Below are 19,892 nucleotides of genomic sequence, written 5' to 3'. Positions count from 1 at the left end.
ATGAATACGTTGAGTAACTTTACGTTAAGATAAATTTTAAAGAAAAAAAGTTAGAACATTCAGAGTTTGATAACGACGCTACAAAATTATAGCATTAAATTCTTCCTTTTTGAGTTCCATTTGTAGTTGCAGTTGTGTTAATTATGTAAATAAAACAATAGATTGTACGTACATTATTATCACGACATGCTGTAGGTACGTTTCTTGCATAAAATGTATTTTTTGCATTTGTTTTTTAGCGAACGTTTGTTGGAATTATAAATTAAAATTAATTTATTTTTCACATAAAACTTATTTTAGTCTTAAAATAATTTGTTAACACCTTCAGTGCGGAACTGGCCCATATTGGCCTTACAGCTGATGCGGTCCAAGAAAACTATGTCCCTGTCGCGGCTGCGGACAGATTATTTCAGGGGTTTGTAGGAGTTCGACAACTACTTAGTCTGGCCATAAATACTGTTACAAAGGAAAACAAAAAAATGTCTATGTCAAATAACATTTATTACTTTTACAGTGTGTTAGTTTAATACATAAATATAAAACAATTTAAAGTATAAAAAGCTTATTTGAAGTGGTCTCCATTGGCTGCAATACAGTCCTTTAAACGTTGAGGCCAGTTATAAATAGAAGCACGCACTCTTTCCATGGGAAAAATGTTTTAGGAACTCCAAATTATCATGGCGTTTAGAGCAATTTGTACTCTCTAAAACTGACCATAAATCATAATCCAGCGGATTAAGATCGGGACTAGACGACGGCCAGTGTTCAGCTCTGATGAAGTCCGAAACGTTCCTTTCCAACCAAGACTGCGTAGACCGAGCTTTATGACCTGGCACCGAGTCTTGCTGGAAGGACCATTCTTGATTATTGAACATGGTGTTGTTAAGGGGCTTCACTACCTTCTCAAGAATGGTATCTTGATACACTTGTGCCGATGTTTTGATACCTTTTTCACAAAAGTATGGCCCAGTCACTCCTTCATAGCTAATACCCCACCAAACCATCACTGAAGTCGGATAGTGCCCACGTGCGCCACGTATCTGTCGACTAATTGGGAAGCTTCCTTAGAGCTTTGAGCATAAATACGGTCATTTTGTTTGTTAAAATGTTGCTCAATTGTAAAAAATGTCTCATGCGTAAATAAAAATTTTCTATGACCTCCCTTTGCGTACCGCTTCAGTAGTTGTTTCGATTTTACCACCCTATTCTCTTTTAATTATCAGTTAAGAAATGACCAGTACGTCTCTTATAGGCTGCAAGTCCTAAGTCATATTTTAAAATACGCGACATGGTTCTAGGTGCTATCTTCATCTCCCGAGATAAAATCTTTTGCTTTCGGACCGGATTTCTTTGAATTTCCCTTACTGCTTTGACCACCTTTTTCGTACGAACACTACGTGGACGGCTAGATCTTTTTCTGTCACAAACAGAGGAGGTCTTATTGCACCTATTAATAGCCCGGTACACAAACATTTTACTAATACCAAGCGTATGGAGAGTTTTAAAAATTGCATTTGGCTCCATACCTACTTTGTGTAATGCAATCACAGCGATTCGGTTCTCTTTACCCACTCCATTTTAATATCGCAAAATATTGTACAATGTATTGGCGTCAAAATGAGAAAACTCAATGAGCAATCATATAAAAATGACAGATTCCAAATTCAAATGTAATATTTTGTTTATTTTTAATTGTAACAGTATTTATGGCCAGACTAAGTATATACTCTAAATTGTATACAGTATGTTTTCGCAAAGTTATACTTAGAGGGTGGCATGGACCGCATGGTACAGACTACCGAGTGCTTCTCTTACTAGATCTGATCATCTGACTGGTGTTCTGCCCACGGCGCGCTTGTCTTGCTATGCGACCCGCAATTGTGAGCTTCTTTAATTCATGTCTGGGAGGTCCGAAGAATCTCATAACACGTTCCCGGCAGATGGAAGACAGCCTTTTTCGCATGTTTAGCTGCCTTAGAATGGACTCGTTTGTTCTCATGGCAGTCCACGGCATTCGTAGCATCTTTTTGATATCCCGGCTTTTCATGCACCGTGTCTCCGCCCCGTAGAGGAATATGGAAAAGATCAGTGTCCGCACCAAGCGCACTTTGGTTTTATATCGAAAATGAATACTTCTACTGGGTCTTCTCCCGTAGCGGTCCATAAATATTGATGTGAAAAGCGATCCAAAAAAGCTCAATTGAAGAAGCTAAAAACAAATGAACAAATAAATAAATCTTTTTCAGTGTTTAATTTGCGTGAATGGAACAGAATGGTATCAGAGTGAATAAAAATGCCTTTCAAAGAGATTTGAAAGTAGTTTTAGAGTTGTTGTAGGTTGTCCGTATCGAAGGGTAATCATTTCAGGTCGACTGTAAGCTTGGGTTTCAATAAAAAGTACGCCCTTTTGCCTAAAATGGACCATACACCTATGAACCTGTGCTTATGGAATTTGGTAACCCACCAAGTATTCTAGTTACAGAGTTACGTTTCGATTTTAAGCCGTGTACCAACGAAATCTTATACCTTTAAAGGAGCAATTCTTGTATATATATATAATCTGAATCTCGGAAACGGCTCCAATGATGTTCATAAAATTTAGTATACAGGGGATTTCGGGGGCGATAAATCGATCGGGCTTCGATTTATTTTCAGAAGATGTTGTTTTATTCGTGTTTTCAATAATCAGCTCTTCCCGTCATCTATTGTATGTATCTAATAATACTATTTTTCTTAATTGAGGGCAACTAACCAAGATGGCGTTATCAAAAAACGAGCAAAGCTTGGTCATCATCTAGTAGTAAGTAAGTAATAAGTTCTAGTCTATGGATTTCCATATAAACCCATACGAGCGTCCACAAACTATCGCTTTAACCCCATAACTCAGTTCTCTCTGGTTTTTTTATATACGAATGCGAAATGTGAGTCAAAAACGAAAATTTTAAAGGCTACATTGTTTTTAAATGTTTCTTTCCCTTACCCAGCCAAGACTCTAACTCCAAATCCAACTGTATTTCTATAGTCTTCCTCAACTGTGCGAACAGTCCCGTATTGAATCCGTACATGAAGCCGTGCGTCAACATATTGAGTGTCACGCCTGTTTGGTAGGCAGCGGCTTGGCTCTGCCCCTGGCATTGCTGAAGTCCATGGGCGACGGTAACCACTCACCATCAGGTGGGCCGTATGCTCGTCTGCCTACAAAGGCAATAAAAAAAAAAGTCACGAAACACCATACTTCAGTGCGAAACACTGAAATATTTGGAGAATAAAAGGCTATTAAATGTATATATAGTATTATCGACCAGAAGTGAGGAAGTTAAAAAAAACAGAGAGAAATTACATAGAACTAGAACACAATATATTTTAGTAGGTAAATAGCGAAAACTAACAAAATGGCTTTAATCTACTGTTAACAAAACTTGAAATTACACAAGTCTCGACAAGAACCGCCACGCACGAACGCCACGCACAAAAATAAGGGGCGAAGGGCACCGAAGGCTCGCTTTTATAGTGTTTCCGGTCGGGGGTTGCCTGGACTCGGTAATACGGCCGTTCCTGATGGCGAGGCGTCCTCGACCGCCTCATCTCTCAATAGAGGAAGGCCTCTTCCAGCTACGTCAGAAGTCGCATCAATAAGTTCACCCTCTGTAACACAGAAAAACTTGCAGTCAGGCCTTAATGATCTAGCATTTTTAAGAATTTAGAATCCGCACTACAGACGCAAGCGTGCACTCTTACATCGGCAGAGAGGACGAGCCAAAGATAAGTTTTGAAGTGGGTATCGCACAACTGTCCCAAACTGCGCAATTTGTGACATCTGTACGACACTTATAATGTGTTAGCCTGCGTATGAGACATCTAACACAGTAGCGCGCTGTTATCGGCAATATTCATCGATACAGATAATGAACTTAACCGACACAACACTGCTACACAGTAGGGACGCAAGATCGGCCGAATCCGCATCTACCATACTGCTCTAAAAATGGACGGGAAGTAAAGCACCGAAGTGCCCACCTCAACCTCAAAAATGGGAAGTAAAGCAACAAAGTGCCCACCTCAACCTTAAAAATGGGAAGTAAAGCAACAAAGTGCCCACCTCGACCTTAACATACCAGTTTCAAAGAAAGCGCTGCATGTCTCCGGGGTCCACTCGCCGCGCCACAACACCATATATTGGGCGGCCGCTTGTGTCTTTTTGCCGTAGGAACCGGCGAGAAGCTCCAGCTCGTAACGGTGATGTGGAAGCGTGCGCAAGACCTTGTAAGGGCCGCGCATCCCGGAGTCGAGTTTGCCCGTTGACTGTGTTGCCTTGTTGACGAACACGAAGTCACCCACAGCAAACGTTGTGGGCTGGCGCCGACGTTCGTTGACCTGTTCGTCTTGTCGCCGTTGATTGTCCAATAGTAATTCGGATGCTTTCTGTCGACTGAGGGTTAGTAAAGCTTCACGGTTAGAATTGGCGTCTAACGCAACATCGCGCACCAGATCTCTAATGACTGGAGTAGCTGCCTCTATACCAATAAGGAGCTGAAGTGGTGAAGTCTGCGTGGTCATCTGCTTCGTGATGTTTAAAGTAAGCTGTGCTTTCCACAGCACATCAGACCATTGGGAGCCTTTGCTACCAACTTCGACTCGTAGTAAATTAAGAACGGTTCTGCAGTAGCGTTCGGCTTGGCCGTTCTCGCGATGCATTCCCGGAGTTATGAAATGTATAGAAGAGCCTAGTTCACTAATACAGTTTTTAAATGTAGCACTTTCGAACATTCTACCGCGATCACAAACAATCGTTTCTGGCGTGCCAAATAGTGACACGACGTTTAAAAATACTCGCTTCAACTCTTCACAATCTTGTCTATACATTGCATATAGCAAACAATATTTAGAGAAAGCGTCTACAACAATTAGTATATATTTGTAGCCATTAGATACAGGTAGCGGTCCTAGTATATCAGTATGAATAATTGAGAAAGGATTTTCGGGTTTAGTCCAAGATTCAATTGGTTGAGAAGGGCCTGCAGGTACCTTTTTGTGCGATAAACAGATAAGACAATGACCAATGTATTTTCTGACAAATTGGCGTAAACCCGGAAACCAGAAATTTCGCAATATTAAATCAGGGGTCCTATCAACACCTATATGGCTATGTTCATCGTGGAATAATCTTAACAAGCTGAGTCTATGTCCTTTAGGTATGAAGCATAGTAGACGCGAATCGGCCCCAGTTGAAGAGTATTTATAATACAGCAGGTTATTCTTAATTTCATATCTACAAGGATCGAGTAACCCATCTCTTAACTTACTCATTAAATCTTGTGTCTCCTCATCAGCAGTTTGAGCGATCTTCGCCCAATTATTATGATCGCGAATATGCGACACCACGACAGGAGGATGGCGGCTTAAGAAGTCTGCGTGTTGCATAAGAACACCTTTCCTATACTCAATTGTAAATTGAAAATCTTGTAGGTACACCCACCAGCGTGCGACCCGAGGTACCAGGACCCTTTTTTTTTCAGTGAGCTTCAGCGAGTTGCAATCAGTGACAATTTTAAAGTTAACACCAATTAAGTAATGCCGAAAATGTTGCAGTGCTCGAACTACCGCTAAAGTCTCCAATTCGTAACTGTGATACCTCGTTTCAGCGCCCCGAGTGGATCTACTAAAGTAACCAACCACCCTCTTCCTTTTACCAGCATGCTCCTGTAGCAGAATCGCACCGAGTCCCACAGCGCTGGCGTCGGTGTGCAGTTCCGTGGGTAACTCTGGATCAAAAATCGCTAAAACTGGTTCGGTAGTTAAACACTGCAAAATGTACTCGCGAGATGCTTCCTGCTCAGCACCCCACTCAAACGGTATACCTTTCCTGAGAAGTTTAGCAATACATGCAGTTTTGGAGGAATATCCAGCGATGTAACGCCGAAAATACCTTGCCATTCCTAAAAACTGACGGACCTCTCTCACGCTGGTTGGTCTTGGAGATTTAACAAGAGCCTCAACTTTACCTGGGCTCGGTCGTACCTGACCCTGTCCAACTAGTCTACCAAGATATTCGACTTCGGTAGTTAAAAAGGTGCACTTCTTTAGATTGACTGAAAAGCCTGCAGAGGCTAGCGTCTGTAAGACTTCTCGCAAGTTATTAAGCCCTTCAGTTACCGTATTCGACAGGATTAAAACGTCATCAACATACGTTATGACTTTACCAGCGTCGATAAGAGGCTTTAGCGTCTTTGATATAACCCTTTGATATACAACGGGAGCATTGGCGAGTCCGTAGGGCATTTTCAGGTACTCAAAGTGCCCGTCAGGTGTAACAAAGGCTGTTTTACTGATGGAAGCATCATCTTTTAAAGGCAATTGGTGAAATCCTGTGGCCATGTCGAGACTAGTGAAAAATATGTATTTACCAAGTTTGTCGATGTGGTCGTCTATTCGCGGCAGAGGAAATCTCTCTTTAACGGTTATAGAATTGAGCGCGCGATAATCGACACACATTCTATCACTGCCATCCTTTTTCTTAACTAGAATAATAGGGCTAGCATATTCCGATTGGGACTCACGTATGATGCCCTTTGCAAGCAAATCATTAATAATATTACGAACCCTATTTTTTTCGTCTATGGAAAGCCTATACGGTCGTTGATTTACAGGAACATCGGATTTTAACTTAATCTCCATGCAACCCGTATTTATTGTGGTTGTTGCCGTTCCATTAATAAAGGAATCCTTAAATTCGGCTATCAAATCTAGCAAAAGCTTTTTCTCTTCGCCTAATAAAGTTGTTTTAACGTCTCGTGCCTCCACAGTAGATACGTGTCCCACTTGTGACATGTCTGATCTAGTTAATCGTTGTTCACCGTTTGCTCTTATATAGGTAACCCCTTTGCGGTTTAAGACGTCTGTACCAATTAAGATAGGGGCACTAATGCATTCAGTCGGGACTACATATAAGTCTACTGCTAACGAGACTTCAGGCAGCTCGACTACAGTTGTAACAAAGGAAGTAGATTGAATCTCCTGACTACCTATACCTCGCATTACTCGATAACACGGTTTTCTATTCAAATTGAAGTGTTTAAGAACCGATTCTGAAATCAAAGAAATATCGGAACCACTATCTATCATAATGTCAACTGGTACTTTCTGCACTACCGCCTGCATCACGTTTGCACGTCCGGCTTCGAGTCTGAGCAAAAATTTACTTCGGTAACGCTGCGCCCATTGAAAGCGTCGGACCGCTGCTTTTGAAAACAGTTGTCCACGGTGTGTCCCAAACGCTTGCAAAAAGAGCAATGTCTTACAGGCCTGTTATCGCTCGCGGCGGAAGATACAGGCTTAGAACTAGCAAAGTTTGATTTTATTCTATGTTGCTGTGCCGGTCTATCAAAAGCTCTGCGACTACATTGATACGTAAAGTGCCCGGTGCCACGACAAATGCGGCATCTGTTGTTCGTATGACTGTTAACGTTCCTATTGAAGCCGTGTTTTGACGGCTGACATGTGCCTACATTTTTAACGGAACGAACAGCATTGTTGGAGTTGGCATTAGTTTTGGGTTTAACAAACGCGGACAAAAACTCGACTAATTGTTTTGACGATGGCTTGGAGTTGACCGTTGCAGCTTTAATGAGGGGATCGGTAATGCCTCGTGCAATAATGGCAACTTTCAACTCTTCTGACAATCCCGTGACGACATTCAAGCGTAGAAGCGACTTACTCGCGTATTCAGCGTATGTAACAAATTTATCCGAGCTCGTATTCATTACGTCATATAATATAGTAGCTAAATCGATCTTACGTGGACATAATGATCTGAACTCGCTTTTAAAATTGCTCCATGAACGGTCACTTGTTACCCATTCATTGAGCCATGACCTAGCATCTCCGCGCAAACTACCGCCTACTCGCCCAAGGCATTCCTCATCGGCCCAAGCATTTATTTCTTTAGCACGATCAACTTCCGCACTCCATACGTCAAAATCATGCACACTTGGATTGAAAGGAGAAATATAGTAATTTTGAGACCTTACTTTAGATAGCGCCTGTAATGCTCCAACAATCCTGTCCGTGACGTCCTCTTGTTGACCAGCATCGCTACCCTGGCCCACCGACTTTGATGACGCTACTCCAGCGGTCTCAAGCGTGTTACTTCCTGTGACGTGGTGAGTCGTTGATGCTGGAGGCAAAGATAACTGCGCGTGGCGTTCGGTATCCGAGCGTGACGGCGTGTTACTATTAGACGGTACCGGTAGAGTGCCTTCTATAGCCGTTAATTTCGCGAGTATATGGTTCAAAGTACGCCCGCGGGAACCATGCCAGGAGTCATCACGTCGCGTAGGTGTCTCGCTACTCCTGCTTATAGAACGATCGCGACGCTTAGGCATGGACGGTGATTTGCGCAACCGACTCCTAGATCGAGAACTCGAACGGTCACGATGGCGTTGATGAGAACGGTCGCGTCTCTCTCCTCTAGATCGACGTCCCGTCATCTTTTTAAAAACACGTGGTTCGATCCCACTTCTGATATTATCGACCAGAAGTGAGGAAGTTAAAAAAAACAGAGAGAAATTACATAGAACTAGAACACAATATATTTTAGTAGGTAAATAGCGAAAACTAACAAAATGGCTTTAATCTACTGTTAACAAAACTTGAAATTACACAAGTCTCGACAAGAACCGCCACGCACGAACGCCACGCACAAAAATAAGGGGCGAAGGGCACCGAAGGCTCGCTTTTATAGTGTTTCCGGTCGGGGGTTGCCTGGACTCGGTAATAATAGTGTATATATATAGATTCACAAATCAGTATCTGTATCTAGGTTATTTATCTTGCCTAGAAATAATTTATATTGCAAAACAACGTTTGCCGGGTCAACTAGTCATAAATATAAAAACTTAGCGATTGCAAAATTTCATTTGAGTGTTATCAGTTTTTATGTCGGCTCGGTTATACGTAGTACGTGTTCACGAAAACAGTTAATTACTAAACTTTACGTGAACGAGTACGTGTTTGAACAGTGAGATTCGTGAATTTTAACAATATTTACGCAGTTGTATGTTGTGTGTATTTATAATATAGTTTAAAACAAAATATATAATTAGGACCAGGGTAACTTGAAACTTGAGATCGTAGTTTCAATTGTTTTTTTATGATTGTAGGATTACTGGTGGCCCAGAGGCCTTTACAGTTTCACCAGGACAGGTGGGCGAGCAAAGGCTCAGCCAGGAGGGGTGGGATTTGCTAACAGCTGCCCGAGCTCCTCCAAGAGCAGCTGCTTGGCGAATGAATCTACTATAGGATCGGAATCGCGACACACTGACAAGATCCGGCGAAAAACTGATAGTTGGATTAGGTTGCACGTCGACCAGGGGTCGGAGGAGGGCGTTTGTCCAGCTCCGGCCCCTATGAGGAGGCATTCTCCTCTCGGTGATGGTCACGACGCAACCTAAGGGGGTTGAGGCTGCGCCGCACGCTACCGTCACTTTAGCGCGCTGGCACCAGGAGGACGGGATGACGTGTCGGCGGCTGCGGACTGCGATGCGGTCCGCATTTTAGTCGTCGCTGTCATCGCCGAACATACTGTGGAAGAGCAACCCGGTCGGAGGTGTATCGAGCTCCGACCCGGTAGGCTGGTTCTGGCCCAGCGGGGTATCCCGGAATACCAGCGGCATCGCCCAGGCCGCCGTACCGCGGAGACCGACGTCGTTGGTCGTCGACCATTGCCCGACGACCCGTCGGTCGGGCGTCCTCGGGATGGCGCCGCGTGTCTGGTTGTAGTATTGACCGGGGGACCTCCCTACTCTGACCGGGTTTTGACCCCGACGGAGATCGGACGTCGGGTGTAAGAGTGCAGGGGAGTCGTTTAGTGGATAGGGCCCTAAAATTCCTTGGGCCCACGGTCTTCTCCCAACACCTTGCAGATCGTCAAGTCCCACATACCCCGCGCGCCCTGTAGGCGCGGGGACCTCGTAGGAGGTTCGGCGCTTGGCCCGGAAAAAAAAAGGTTGCACGTCGAACTCTTTCCCGAGTTCGATGAGTATGGTTACCGGTCAATTGTACAACCGCTTTCCCAACACCGATACCACCCATCCCACGGACTCAAAATACATGAGCAATTTTTTTGATTAACGGGATAATTTAAATTTTAATTTTTTTTGTCGGGTCACATATAATATATTATCTCTTATTAATAATTTAAGAAATTGTATTTAATAAATAATAAATATTAGAATAAAAAAGTATAAAAAAAAAAAAAAAGTAAAGATTTCATAAATAAAATTTAATGCAAGATAAAACAAATCAAATCAAATAAAATTGTTTTTATTCAACATAAATGTCAGTACACACTTGTTGAACGTCAAAAAGAACTACCACCAATTCACAAAAACTAGCCTCCGTCCTGAGAAGAACTGGCAAGAAACTCAGGGGGCATGTCTTTTTTTTTAAATATTAGTTTTTTTTTTAAATATTCATTCACAAACAAGAGAAAAACAGAAAGACGAGCAGAAACGAGAAAGTCGATAAAATAAATTAAATTTTAGATGTGCTTGGCGGCTGCGAGGGGCCCGCGGGCCGCGTATTGCTCGTCCTTCCTCTATAGAGACTAATGTTTGCCGCAAACGCACACGAAACAAGACCGAGTACACACACTCAGAAGCTGTGTATCAAATATCTTTCAAAAATGAAAACTGCCTCAAAAATTCATATCTATAAAATATTAATACGCGAAGCAAAAACTTTGTGCCCCTTTTTACGAAAATTGCGCGGACGGAGGTGTATGGATTTTTCTATTTTCTACTCTCTCTCTCTCTTCGATCGGTTCCTCACTGCTGAGGATTGTGACTCCGTCCGATTTCATCAACCAACTGTCTCCATCGATCCCGCCCTGCAGCCCGGTGGAGCGCGTCGCTGATAGGTATCCCCAGTTCCTCCGCTATTTGGTCCGACCATCGTTTGGGACCTCTACCCCTAGGCCTTTTTCCCTCTATTTTACCGGTCACCACAAGGCGTTCCAAATTGCTGGTATCCCTGCGTGCAACATGACCAAAATACCGCAATATTCTTTGTAGGCAGATTGTGGATAGACGTTGAATCTTTTCTATTTTTAACTGCCTGAGAATAGATATGTTGGTGCGGCGGGCCGTCCATGGTATTCGTAGCATACGTCGCCAGCACCACATCTCAAAAGTGTCGATTCTCTGCCTATCTGCGGTTTTGAGTGTCCACGTCTCTGCACTATATAGAGCAATGGAGAAGACAAGGGTGCGGACCAGATATATTTTAGTTCGGTGGGTAATATTACGGTCTCTCCAGATTTTGCTCAGTTGGGTCATTGCAGATTTTGCCATGCCAGTCCGTCTCCGTATTTCCGGTTCGCTACTTCCTTTGTTGGTAATCAGTGAGCCAAGGTATGGGAACTGGGTTACGGTTTCGTAGTCATGTAGGAGATTGTTGCGTTGGATAGCTTTGAAACGGTCAATAATCATTAGCTTGGTCTTGGATTTATTAATAGCAAGCCCCATTTCCATACTGACGGTATCCAGTTTGTGAAGTAGCTCCGCCATTTCATTTTCCGATGAAGCGAAGAGGGTGGTATCGTCCGCGTACCTGAGATTCAATATCTTTACTCCGCCTATCTTTATGCCACCTTCCCAACCATCTAAAGTTTGTCGCATTATGTGTTCTCCATAGATATTAAAAAGGATGGGAGATATCACGCATCCTTGGCGAACACCCTTATGGAATTTGAAACGGCCTGATGTTAAATCTCCTACAGTCACAGTGCTCATACAGCTTGCGAACCAGCATTACGAGGTGGTCCGGTACACCTGTCTCGGAAAGAACTTTCCACAGTCTCTCCCACTTAACGCAGTCGAAGGCCTTTTGGTAATCCACAAAACACATGAAAGTAGGAGTGTTATATTCATAGCACTTTTCTATTATAAGCCGAAGGTTTAGGATTTGCTCTCTGGTGCCCCTCCCCTTCACAAAACCGGCTTGTTCCTGGGGTATTTGCCAGTCCAGATAAGATCTTAGTCTCGCGTTGATGATGTAAAGCAGAATTTTACTGGCATGGGATATCAGTGCAATGGTTCTGTAGTTATTACAGTTCCGTACCGATTTTCTACACTTATAGAGAATATAGAGAAGGAGTGCAGAATGTTTATATTTTTTAAATTATGCACGAAAAATATTATACATTAAATCAATAAATAAAAACATTACACACACACTATCATGTATTTGACACACACACGCATACATACTATTTATTTACTGTCAAACTTTTCTTATTGCTTATAATCTGTGGTCAAATTGTTGATTTTACTGGTTTTGGACTTTTTGGCGGAAACGCGAGGAGTGAAGTTGTGTGATTTGGCTCCCTCCTTCTTAAGATAGATTAGGTTAGGTTAAGTCGTGAACAGATGCTGCGGACAAGTGTTGAGAGATCATTGGGTGTTATCATTTAAGAAGGTCATTATGCGTGTTAGTGTGTTTGTGTATGTGACCTATCCATGTCCATTTACGACGCGTAATCTGTTTACCAATTAACCTTTCCCGACACGCCTCCTATCCCAGAGGCGTTCGTTGTAGATCTCCTCAGGGCAGCAAAATGGTGTATCGATTCCAAACATGGTAGGCAATTAAACATGTGACATAGCCTATTTTAAAAATGAATAAGGTCCACTTTAAATGTCTTATCATATATTAAGTTCTGTGCACGCAAAACCAAAACCGTGATGTGATGATCCCGGTGAACCCACGATACCAGTCGTGCTGAGTATATAGAGTTATTTACTCAAGGGGGCTCTTCAGTAAGGAAGCTAATTTATAAATTACGAGGCTTAGTACGTGACGTTACTCCTTCATAGTGGGAGTTGTTTTACGTTGTCTAATCATATACCTTTCATCAATATCTTGTCCAATATCTAGCACATGGGTGTGTTGTTCTACACACAAGTGTTGTGTGTTGTTGTCTAGGAGACCGAATATCCTGACTTTGTCGTACGAATCGTACGTTGATGGTGGATATTAAAAATTCCAAAATCTAACGCCTCAGCAGATGTATACTACTGCCACATAGTTTACATTTATGTATATGTAAACCCATTTCCCGATTTAGCCAAAGTAGATAAATGTTTTTTTTTTTCTCGTACTTATTTATGCTATGATATCCGTAAATAACTCTTATCTCTCAGCCCACTGAGTTTCTCGCCGGATCTTCTCAGTGGATCGCGATTCCGATCCGGTGGTAGATTCTGCGAAGCACTGCTCTTGCTAGGGCTAGTGTTAGCAGATTCTCTCAGGTTGAGCCTGTGAGCTCACCTACCCATCCGGGCGTAGCTGGTATTGCCTCTTAGGCTAGCAGCAAATTGGTAGGGGAAAAAAAAACTTTACTTTTAAGAGTAATCTAAGCATATTATTATTTGTTTTATCCAATTTTGTTTATGCATCAATTCGAAACATCCTCATCATCCTTTGTTTTTAAAATTTCTGCACGATCAACCAAAGAGAATCCTCTGAATTTATCTTCGATTTCTTGAAGAGTTTTATCTTTAGTTTCTGGTAACATGTAATATAACATAACTTGACAGTAAAACAGTAACAGTGCATAGGCACATAATGTTCCTTCTACATCTATGAGGGAGAATAAATACGGTGCACTTTTGACGTTTGCAAAGACGAAGATTGAGAAAATCAAACTACGAATCAGTCCACAGAATCCTTTGTCTGCTGTTGGGAATAGCTCGTTACTGATTATAGTCGTCAAGGACATAGAACCAGCTCCGTTGGTGAAATAATGGAAATGATGTAAAAATACTCCTATAGCCATGTGGTCAAAAGGAAGTAGACTATGACGCCTGGCGTATATGTATCCAGCCTCACAGATATACGCCAATATATTCAATCCAACTAATGTGAATAATAATGGACGCCTCCGTACTCTGCTGGTTAAATAGACTGTTAGAACGGTTGATAAAATTCTTTGAATGTCCACAGATGCCATCACTTTAAACATATAGATATCGGTACCATATAAAGCCTTATGGATGTCAAAAGCATATGTATCGTAGACGAGAGCACCGCAGAACTCATGTATAGCACTGAGATGCATCATAATAAATACTGGAATATAAAATTCTCGCTTTTTGAATGTTAAGATGACGTACGTTAATTTTTTCTGTATTATTTTAGACATAGTCTTTTTGGGACGGCTCTTTTTAGATTCTTTAACGATCATATCAGTTTTAATCATTTTCTCGAGTTCATCATCTTCGTTTGGACCTCTCAGCCAGCGAAAAACTTTTCTGCATTGATCGTAACGTCCTTTGGTTGCCAAAAAAACTGGGGACTCGGGAGAGAATAAAGAAATAATTAATCCGGGCAAAGAGAAAAATCCTACTATTGTCGAAATTTGATGCCAATTGTAAAACAATGCAAATAAATGAGATATTAGACTCCCTAATAGCACAAAAGTAAGAATTGTTGCCATAAAAGACCCTCTGTATTTCGGACTACTATATTCTGCAATCAAAAGTCCTCCCATCGTGGATCCAAGACCAACGGACATTCCTTGTAAAAATTTTGCAACCAATAACACAGGGAGTGATGAGGCTAAGCTTAATGTGATCCATCCGCTGACCATGAGGACTGAGCTGGTAATCACTGCTGGTTTTCGGCCGATGCTGTCTATTATAATTGGTGTGAATAGCGCTCCAATAAATGTTGTTATTCCAATGAGTGATGCTAGAACAGAGAAAATTTATGGTAAGGCTTTTACTAGAAAACTCTTTGATTCTGTCTTAATTTATATCAGTCAAGAGCTGGCGAGAAGCGCTAGCTGGCATTACGCTGTAATTTCCCTTTCTGAAGGCTTGTTCCTCTTTTTTGAATTGTGAAGAAATCAGTTCGCGTTACCATTTTCTAATAGACGCTTTTCAATATATTTTTTTCAGTGAGTATTTTCATTTTGATTTGTTTTGGTAAATCGTTCAAAAGATGTTTTGAATGTTACGAAAAATACATGAAAACTACAGTAACATGACCAGTATCCAAAGTTCAGCTTATAATAAGGATGTGAGCGCACTGAAATCTCGAGACCGATTCGCAACGGTAAATGAACATCGATCTCGCAGCTTTGTTATACCTAGTCACCAATTACTCGACCATTAACATAAAGCACGAAATGCGATTTTCACCATTATTACCGCAGCGATTAGACAGCTAGTCCGCTGACTTTCTCCACCGATCACCTCAGCGGTTCGCGATTTCGATTCGGTCGTAAGTACTCTCGCGAATCTTTGAGCTTTTCGGCCGCTTTTAGGGGCGCACAGGTTAGTGTGCCCAACTGGACTCGATAAGGAAGGACAAAATAAAGAATGAGTATATCAGAGGAAGTATGAAAGTAGCCCAGGTATTCAACAAATTAAAGAGCAGACGGCTAGCGTCGTATAGACATATCATGCGTAGAGAGAAGATGCATGTGACTAGGAGATGTATGGAAATGGTAGTGCAAGGTAGAGGGGGAAGAGGTCGACCAAAGAAGACATGGATGGAGTGTGTGAATGACGATATGAGAGAGAGAGAGGAGTGAGTGTTGGGATGACGGCTGATAGAAGAGAATGGAAGAGAAAAATTAGCTGTGCCGACCCTACCTAGTGGGATAAGGTGGAGAAAAAGAAGAAGATGCCCGACTGCTGCCACTGCGAGTGCGTGCTCACGCGTCCGTCTCGGTAACGCCAGCTTCCGGGTCACCCATAATTATTACGTCCCAAAACGAGAAGATTAATTAGCGTACTGTTTACTCAACACTACGATATTAAAAAAATTAAACATAACATACCCAACCATGATTCTGAATCCCTGTCCAGGGGTATCTCTTGACTCTTCCTCAATTCCGAGAACAGTGATGCGTTAAATCCGATGACCATACCGTATGATAACATGTTGAAGGTCACACTCGACACCGCGAAGCACTAGGAATTTGAAGAATTTTTTTCATTAACCAAGTCTGGTAAGCGACATCATCATCATCATCATCATCAACAGCCCACAGTCGTCCACTGCTGGACATAGGCCTCTCCCAATCCACATCACTGAGCCCGGTCTGCGGCTCTCTAAGCGACATGACAGATTAAACATGCCTATATCACTTTTCGTATTGCTTTGGATGGATGGGACATAAATTTTGACAAATATTTTGACTTATTTCAATACATGATAGATTCAAATATTATGGAGGTATGGTGGTTGCTAACATTGGATAAACGAAATTCGATAAACTCCTGAACCCCGAAAGCTTGTAAAAGGCCTAAAACAAAGTTGGTCATGCTATCTTTATATCTTTATTTTGCTTGTGCTTAATAATTAACTATAATGACTCAGTTAAATAGCTTTTTAAACACACATTAAAATAGATTTGAAAACTCACTTGCTTCACGAATGGGGTAATCGACTGTTTGCCAAAGCACATTGTCTCAGAATGAATACGTTGAGTAGCTAAGTTATGATAAATTTTGAAGAAAAAAATTTAGAACATTCAGAGTTTGATAACGACGCTACAAAAGTATAGCATTAAATTCTTTCTTTTTGAGTTCCATTTGTTTGAGACGAGTTACAGTTGTGTTAACATTCAATGCCCAACTACACGGCGCCGTAGAGATTTATATGGCCGAGTACATGGCGCGGCATTTTAATTATGCAAATAAAACAATAGATTGTACGTACATTATTAACACGACATGCTGTACGTTTCTTGTATAAAAATTACGAAATATAAACTTTTTTTCTTTTTTTCCACAGGAGAAAATCGCCTTTGCCTGAAAATCGTATGTGGGAGTTGAACCTCACTAAAAACTCCTGTCGCTCACAGCCGGCGCCCTACCCCGGACCGGGTGGGAACCCAGTCGGAGCTATTGAGACGGCGGGACAGGGTTTACGCAGAGCATATTACATCCATCTCGCCGTCCCCCAGACGCCGCACCGGCGGCCGCCAGCGACACGACCGCCGGTTCCCTCGGTCGACGGGCCAAGAGCCCGCATTGATAGGGCTTTTTTTTTTTTCCACAGGAGAAAATCGCCGGATCCCCACCCGCGCGGCAGGTGGGGTATGTGGGAGTTGAACCTCACTAAAAACTCCTGCCACTCACAACCGGCGCCCCACCTCGGACCGGGCCGGAGCCCGGTCGGGGCTATTGAGACGGCGGGACAGGGATGACGCAGAGCACATTACATCCATCCCACCGTCCCACGGACGCTGGACCGGCGGCCGCCAGCGACACGACCACCAGTTCCCTCGTTCAGCGGGCCGAGAGCCCGCCTTGATGGCGCCTCGTTACACCTTCCCCCAGAGCGGTCGGGGGAACGCGGTCTACCATCACCCTGCTTCCTACTGCGGGTGAGAGTGCAAAGCACGCCACCCCACGTCTGGGTCTCTCCCTGCACAAAACGGGTGGGACCTCTAGCTCTTAGGGGGCCAGGTCACGGATACGACCCCGGTACCGATCCCCTGCTCGGCGGCGGCGGGTTTCTGCGTAGTGAGGAGAGCTTTGCCTCACTCGCCCCGCCGCCTCCTTCTGCGAGATGGTGCACTCGCAGAAGTCGAGCATAGTCTTCCAGGACACATCGCCGCCAAGCATCGACGCCACGACGCCAGGCAGCGACAAGTCAGGTCCTATCTTTGCGACCAGGACACGGCGCTGCACCTCCCAAGCGGGGCAGACAGCGAGCATATGCTCCGCCGTGTCCAGGTCGTGTCCACAATGGTGACACCTCGTCGTCGGCTCAGCCCCTATCCGGCGCAGGTACTTCCCGAAGCATCCGTGCCCGGTCAGCACCTGCACCAGACGAAAGGTGAGACGTCCTTCGCCACGATTCACCCAGTCATCAAAGACTGGGTAAACCGCCTCGACGGTCCGTAGCCCCTACGTGGGGTTGGCCAATCGCCTCAACCACGACTCGAGCACGGACCGCCGAGAATGGGCCTTCCGCGCCCGCAGCTCACTTTCGGGGAGACGCCCCGAGCGCGAAGCTCGCTGCGCCACCGATAGTCGGCAGCGAGCGACTCCGCTTCCAGCTTCCAGCATTGATGGGGCTAGCAAATGTTTGTTGGAATTCTAAATTAAAATTAATTTATTTTTTTCACACAAAACTTATTTTAGTCTAAAAATAATTTGTTAACACATACCTTCACTGCGGAACTGGCCCATATCGGCCTACCGCGGCCCTTTTAGTTGATGTGGTCGAAGAAAACTATGTCCCTTTCGCGGGTGCGGACAGATTATTTCAGGGGTTTGTAGGAGTTCGACAACTATGTACTCTAAATTGTATACAGTATGTTTTCGCAAAGTTATACATAGAGGGTGGCATGGACCGCGTGGTACAGACTACCATCGAGTGCTTCTCTTACTAGATCTGATCATCTGGCTGGTGTTCTGTCCACGGCGCGTTTGTCTTGCTATGCGACCCGCAATTGTGAGCTTCTCTAATTCATGTCTGGGAGACCGCATGATGTGTCCGAAGAAGCTCATAACACGTTCCCGGCAGATGGAAGAGAGCCTTTTTCGGATGTTTAGCTGCTTTAGAATGGACTCGTTTGTTCTCATAGCAGTCCGCGGTATTTGTAACATCCTCCGCCACACCCACATTTCAAAGGCATCGATCTTTTTGATATCCCGGCTTTTCATGCACCATATCTCCGCCCCGTAGAGAAATATGGGAAAGATCAGTATCCGCACCAAGTGCACTTTGGTTTTATATCGAAAACGAATACGGGTCTTCTCCCGTAGCGTTCCAAATGAATGCTAAGCCAATTGAAGAAGCTGAAAACAAATAAATAAATAAATAAATAAATCTTTTTCAGTGTACAATTTGCATGAATGGAACAGAATGGTATCAGAGTGAATAAAAATGCATTTCAAAGAGATTTGAAAGTGGTTTTAGAGTTGTTGTAGGTTGTCCGTGCCGAAGGGTGATCATTTCAGGTCGACTGTAAGCTTGGGTTTCAATAAAAAGTACGCCATCTTGCCTAAAATTGACCATACACCTAATGAACCTGTGCTTATGAAATTTGGTAACCCACCAAGCATTCTAGTTACAGAGTTACGTTCCGATTTTAAGCCGTGTACCAACGAAATAGTAAGTAAGAAATAAGTTCTAGTCTATGGATTTCCATATAAACCCAAACGAGCGTCCACAAACCATCGCTTTAACCCCACACTTCAGTTCTCTCTGGTTTTTTTATGTACGAATGCGAAATGTGAGTCAAAAACGAAAATTTTAAAGGCTACATTGTTTTTAAATCTTCCTTTCCCTTACCCAGCCAAGACTCTAACTCCAAATCCAACTGTATTTCTATAGTCTTCCTCAACTGTGTGAACAGTCCCGTATTGAATCCGTACATGAAGCCGTGTGTCAACATATTGAATGTCACACCTGATGTAACGAAACACCATACTTCAGTGCGAAACACTGAAATATTTGGAGAATAAAAGGCCCTTAAGTGTAGGGCGTCCTTGGGGTGGCGCCGCGTGTCTGGTTGTAGTGTTGACCGGGGGACCCCCCTACTCTGACCGGGTTTTGACTCCGACGGAGATCGGACGTCGGGTGTAAGAGTGCAGGAGAGTCATTTAGTGGGTAGGGCCCTAAAATACCTTGGGCCCACGGTCTGCTCCCAACACCTTGCAGATTGTCAAGTCCCACATACACCGCGCGCCCCCTAGGCGCGGAGACCTCGTAGGAGGTTCGGCGCTTGGCCCGAAAAAAAAAGGCTACACGTCGAACTCTTTCCCGAGTTCGATGAGTACTGTTTCGGAAGTTGTCGTGGCCTAACGGATAAGACGTCCGGTGCATTCGTGTTGAGCGATGCACCGATGTTCGAATCTCAGGCGGGT

The 19,892-nt window shown here is 43.4% G+C and overlaps 1 protein-coding gene across 2 annotated transcripts; it reads right to left on the bottom strand.

Annotated features, from left to right (window-relative positions):
* Positions 1-10,304: 10,304 nt before the first annotated feature.
* On the bottom strand, positions 10,305-19,798 carry LOC101743433 (uncharacterized). Of its 2 annotated transcripts, none has more exons than XM_012696921.4 (3): positions 18,188-19,798; positions 15,845-15,977; positions 10,305-14,748 (listed from the first exon to the last, which is right to left on the bottom strand). In XM_012696921.4, exons 2-3 carry the CDS (start codon positions 15,945-15,947, stop codon positions 13,454-13,456), a joined length of 1,398 nt encoding a protein of 465 aa, XP_012552375.2. In that variant the 5' UTR covers positions 15,948-15,977; positions 18,188-19,798; the 3' UTR covers positions 10,305-13,453. The 2 variants fall into 2 exon arrangements, with proteins under 2 accessions (XP_012552375.2, XP_062532658.1); XM_062676674.1 differs by lacking the exon at positions 18,188-19,798 and adding an exon at positions 16,433-17,120.
* Positions 19,799-19,892: the final 94 nt, after the last annotated feature.

This window comes from Bombyx mori, chromosome 27 (assembly GCF_030269925.1).
Source record: "Bombyx mori chromosome 27, ASM3026992v2".
NCBI lineage: Eukaryota > Metazoa > Arthropoda > Insecta > Lepidoptera > Bombycidae > Bombyx > Bombyx mori.
Note: the sequence above shows the minus strand (reverse complement) of the source record. Positions and strands in the feature narration are given on the sequence as shown.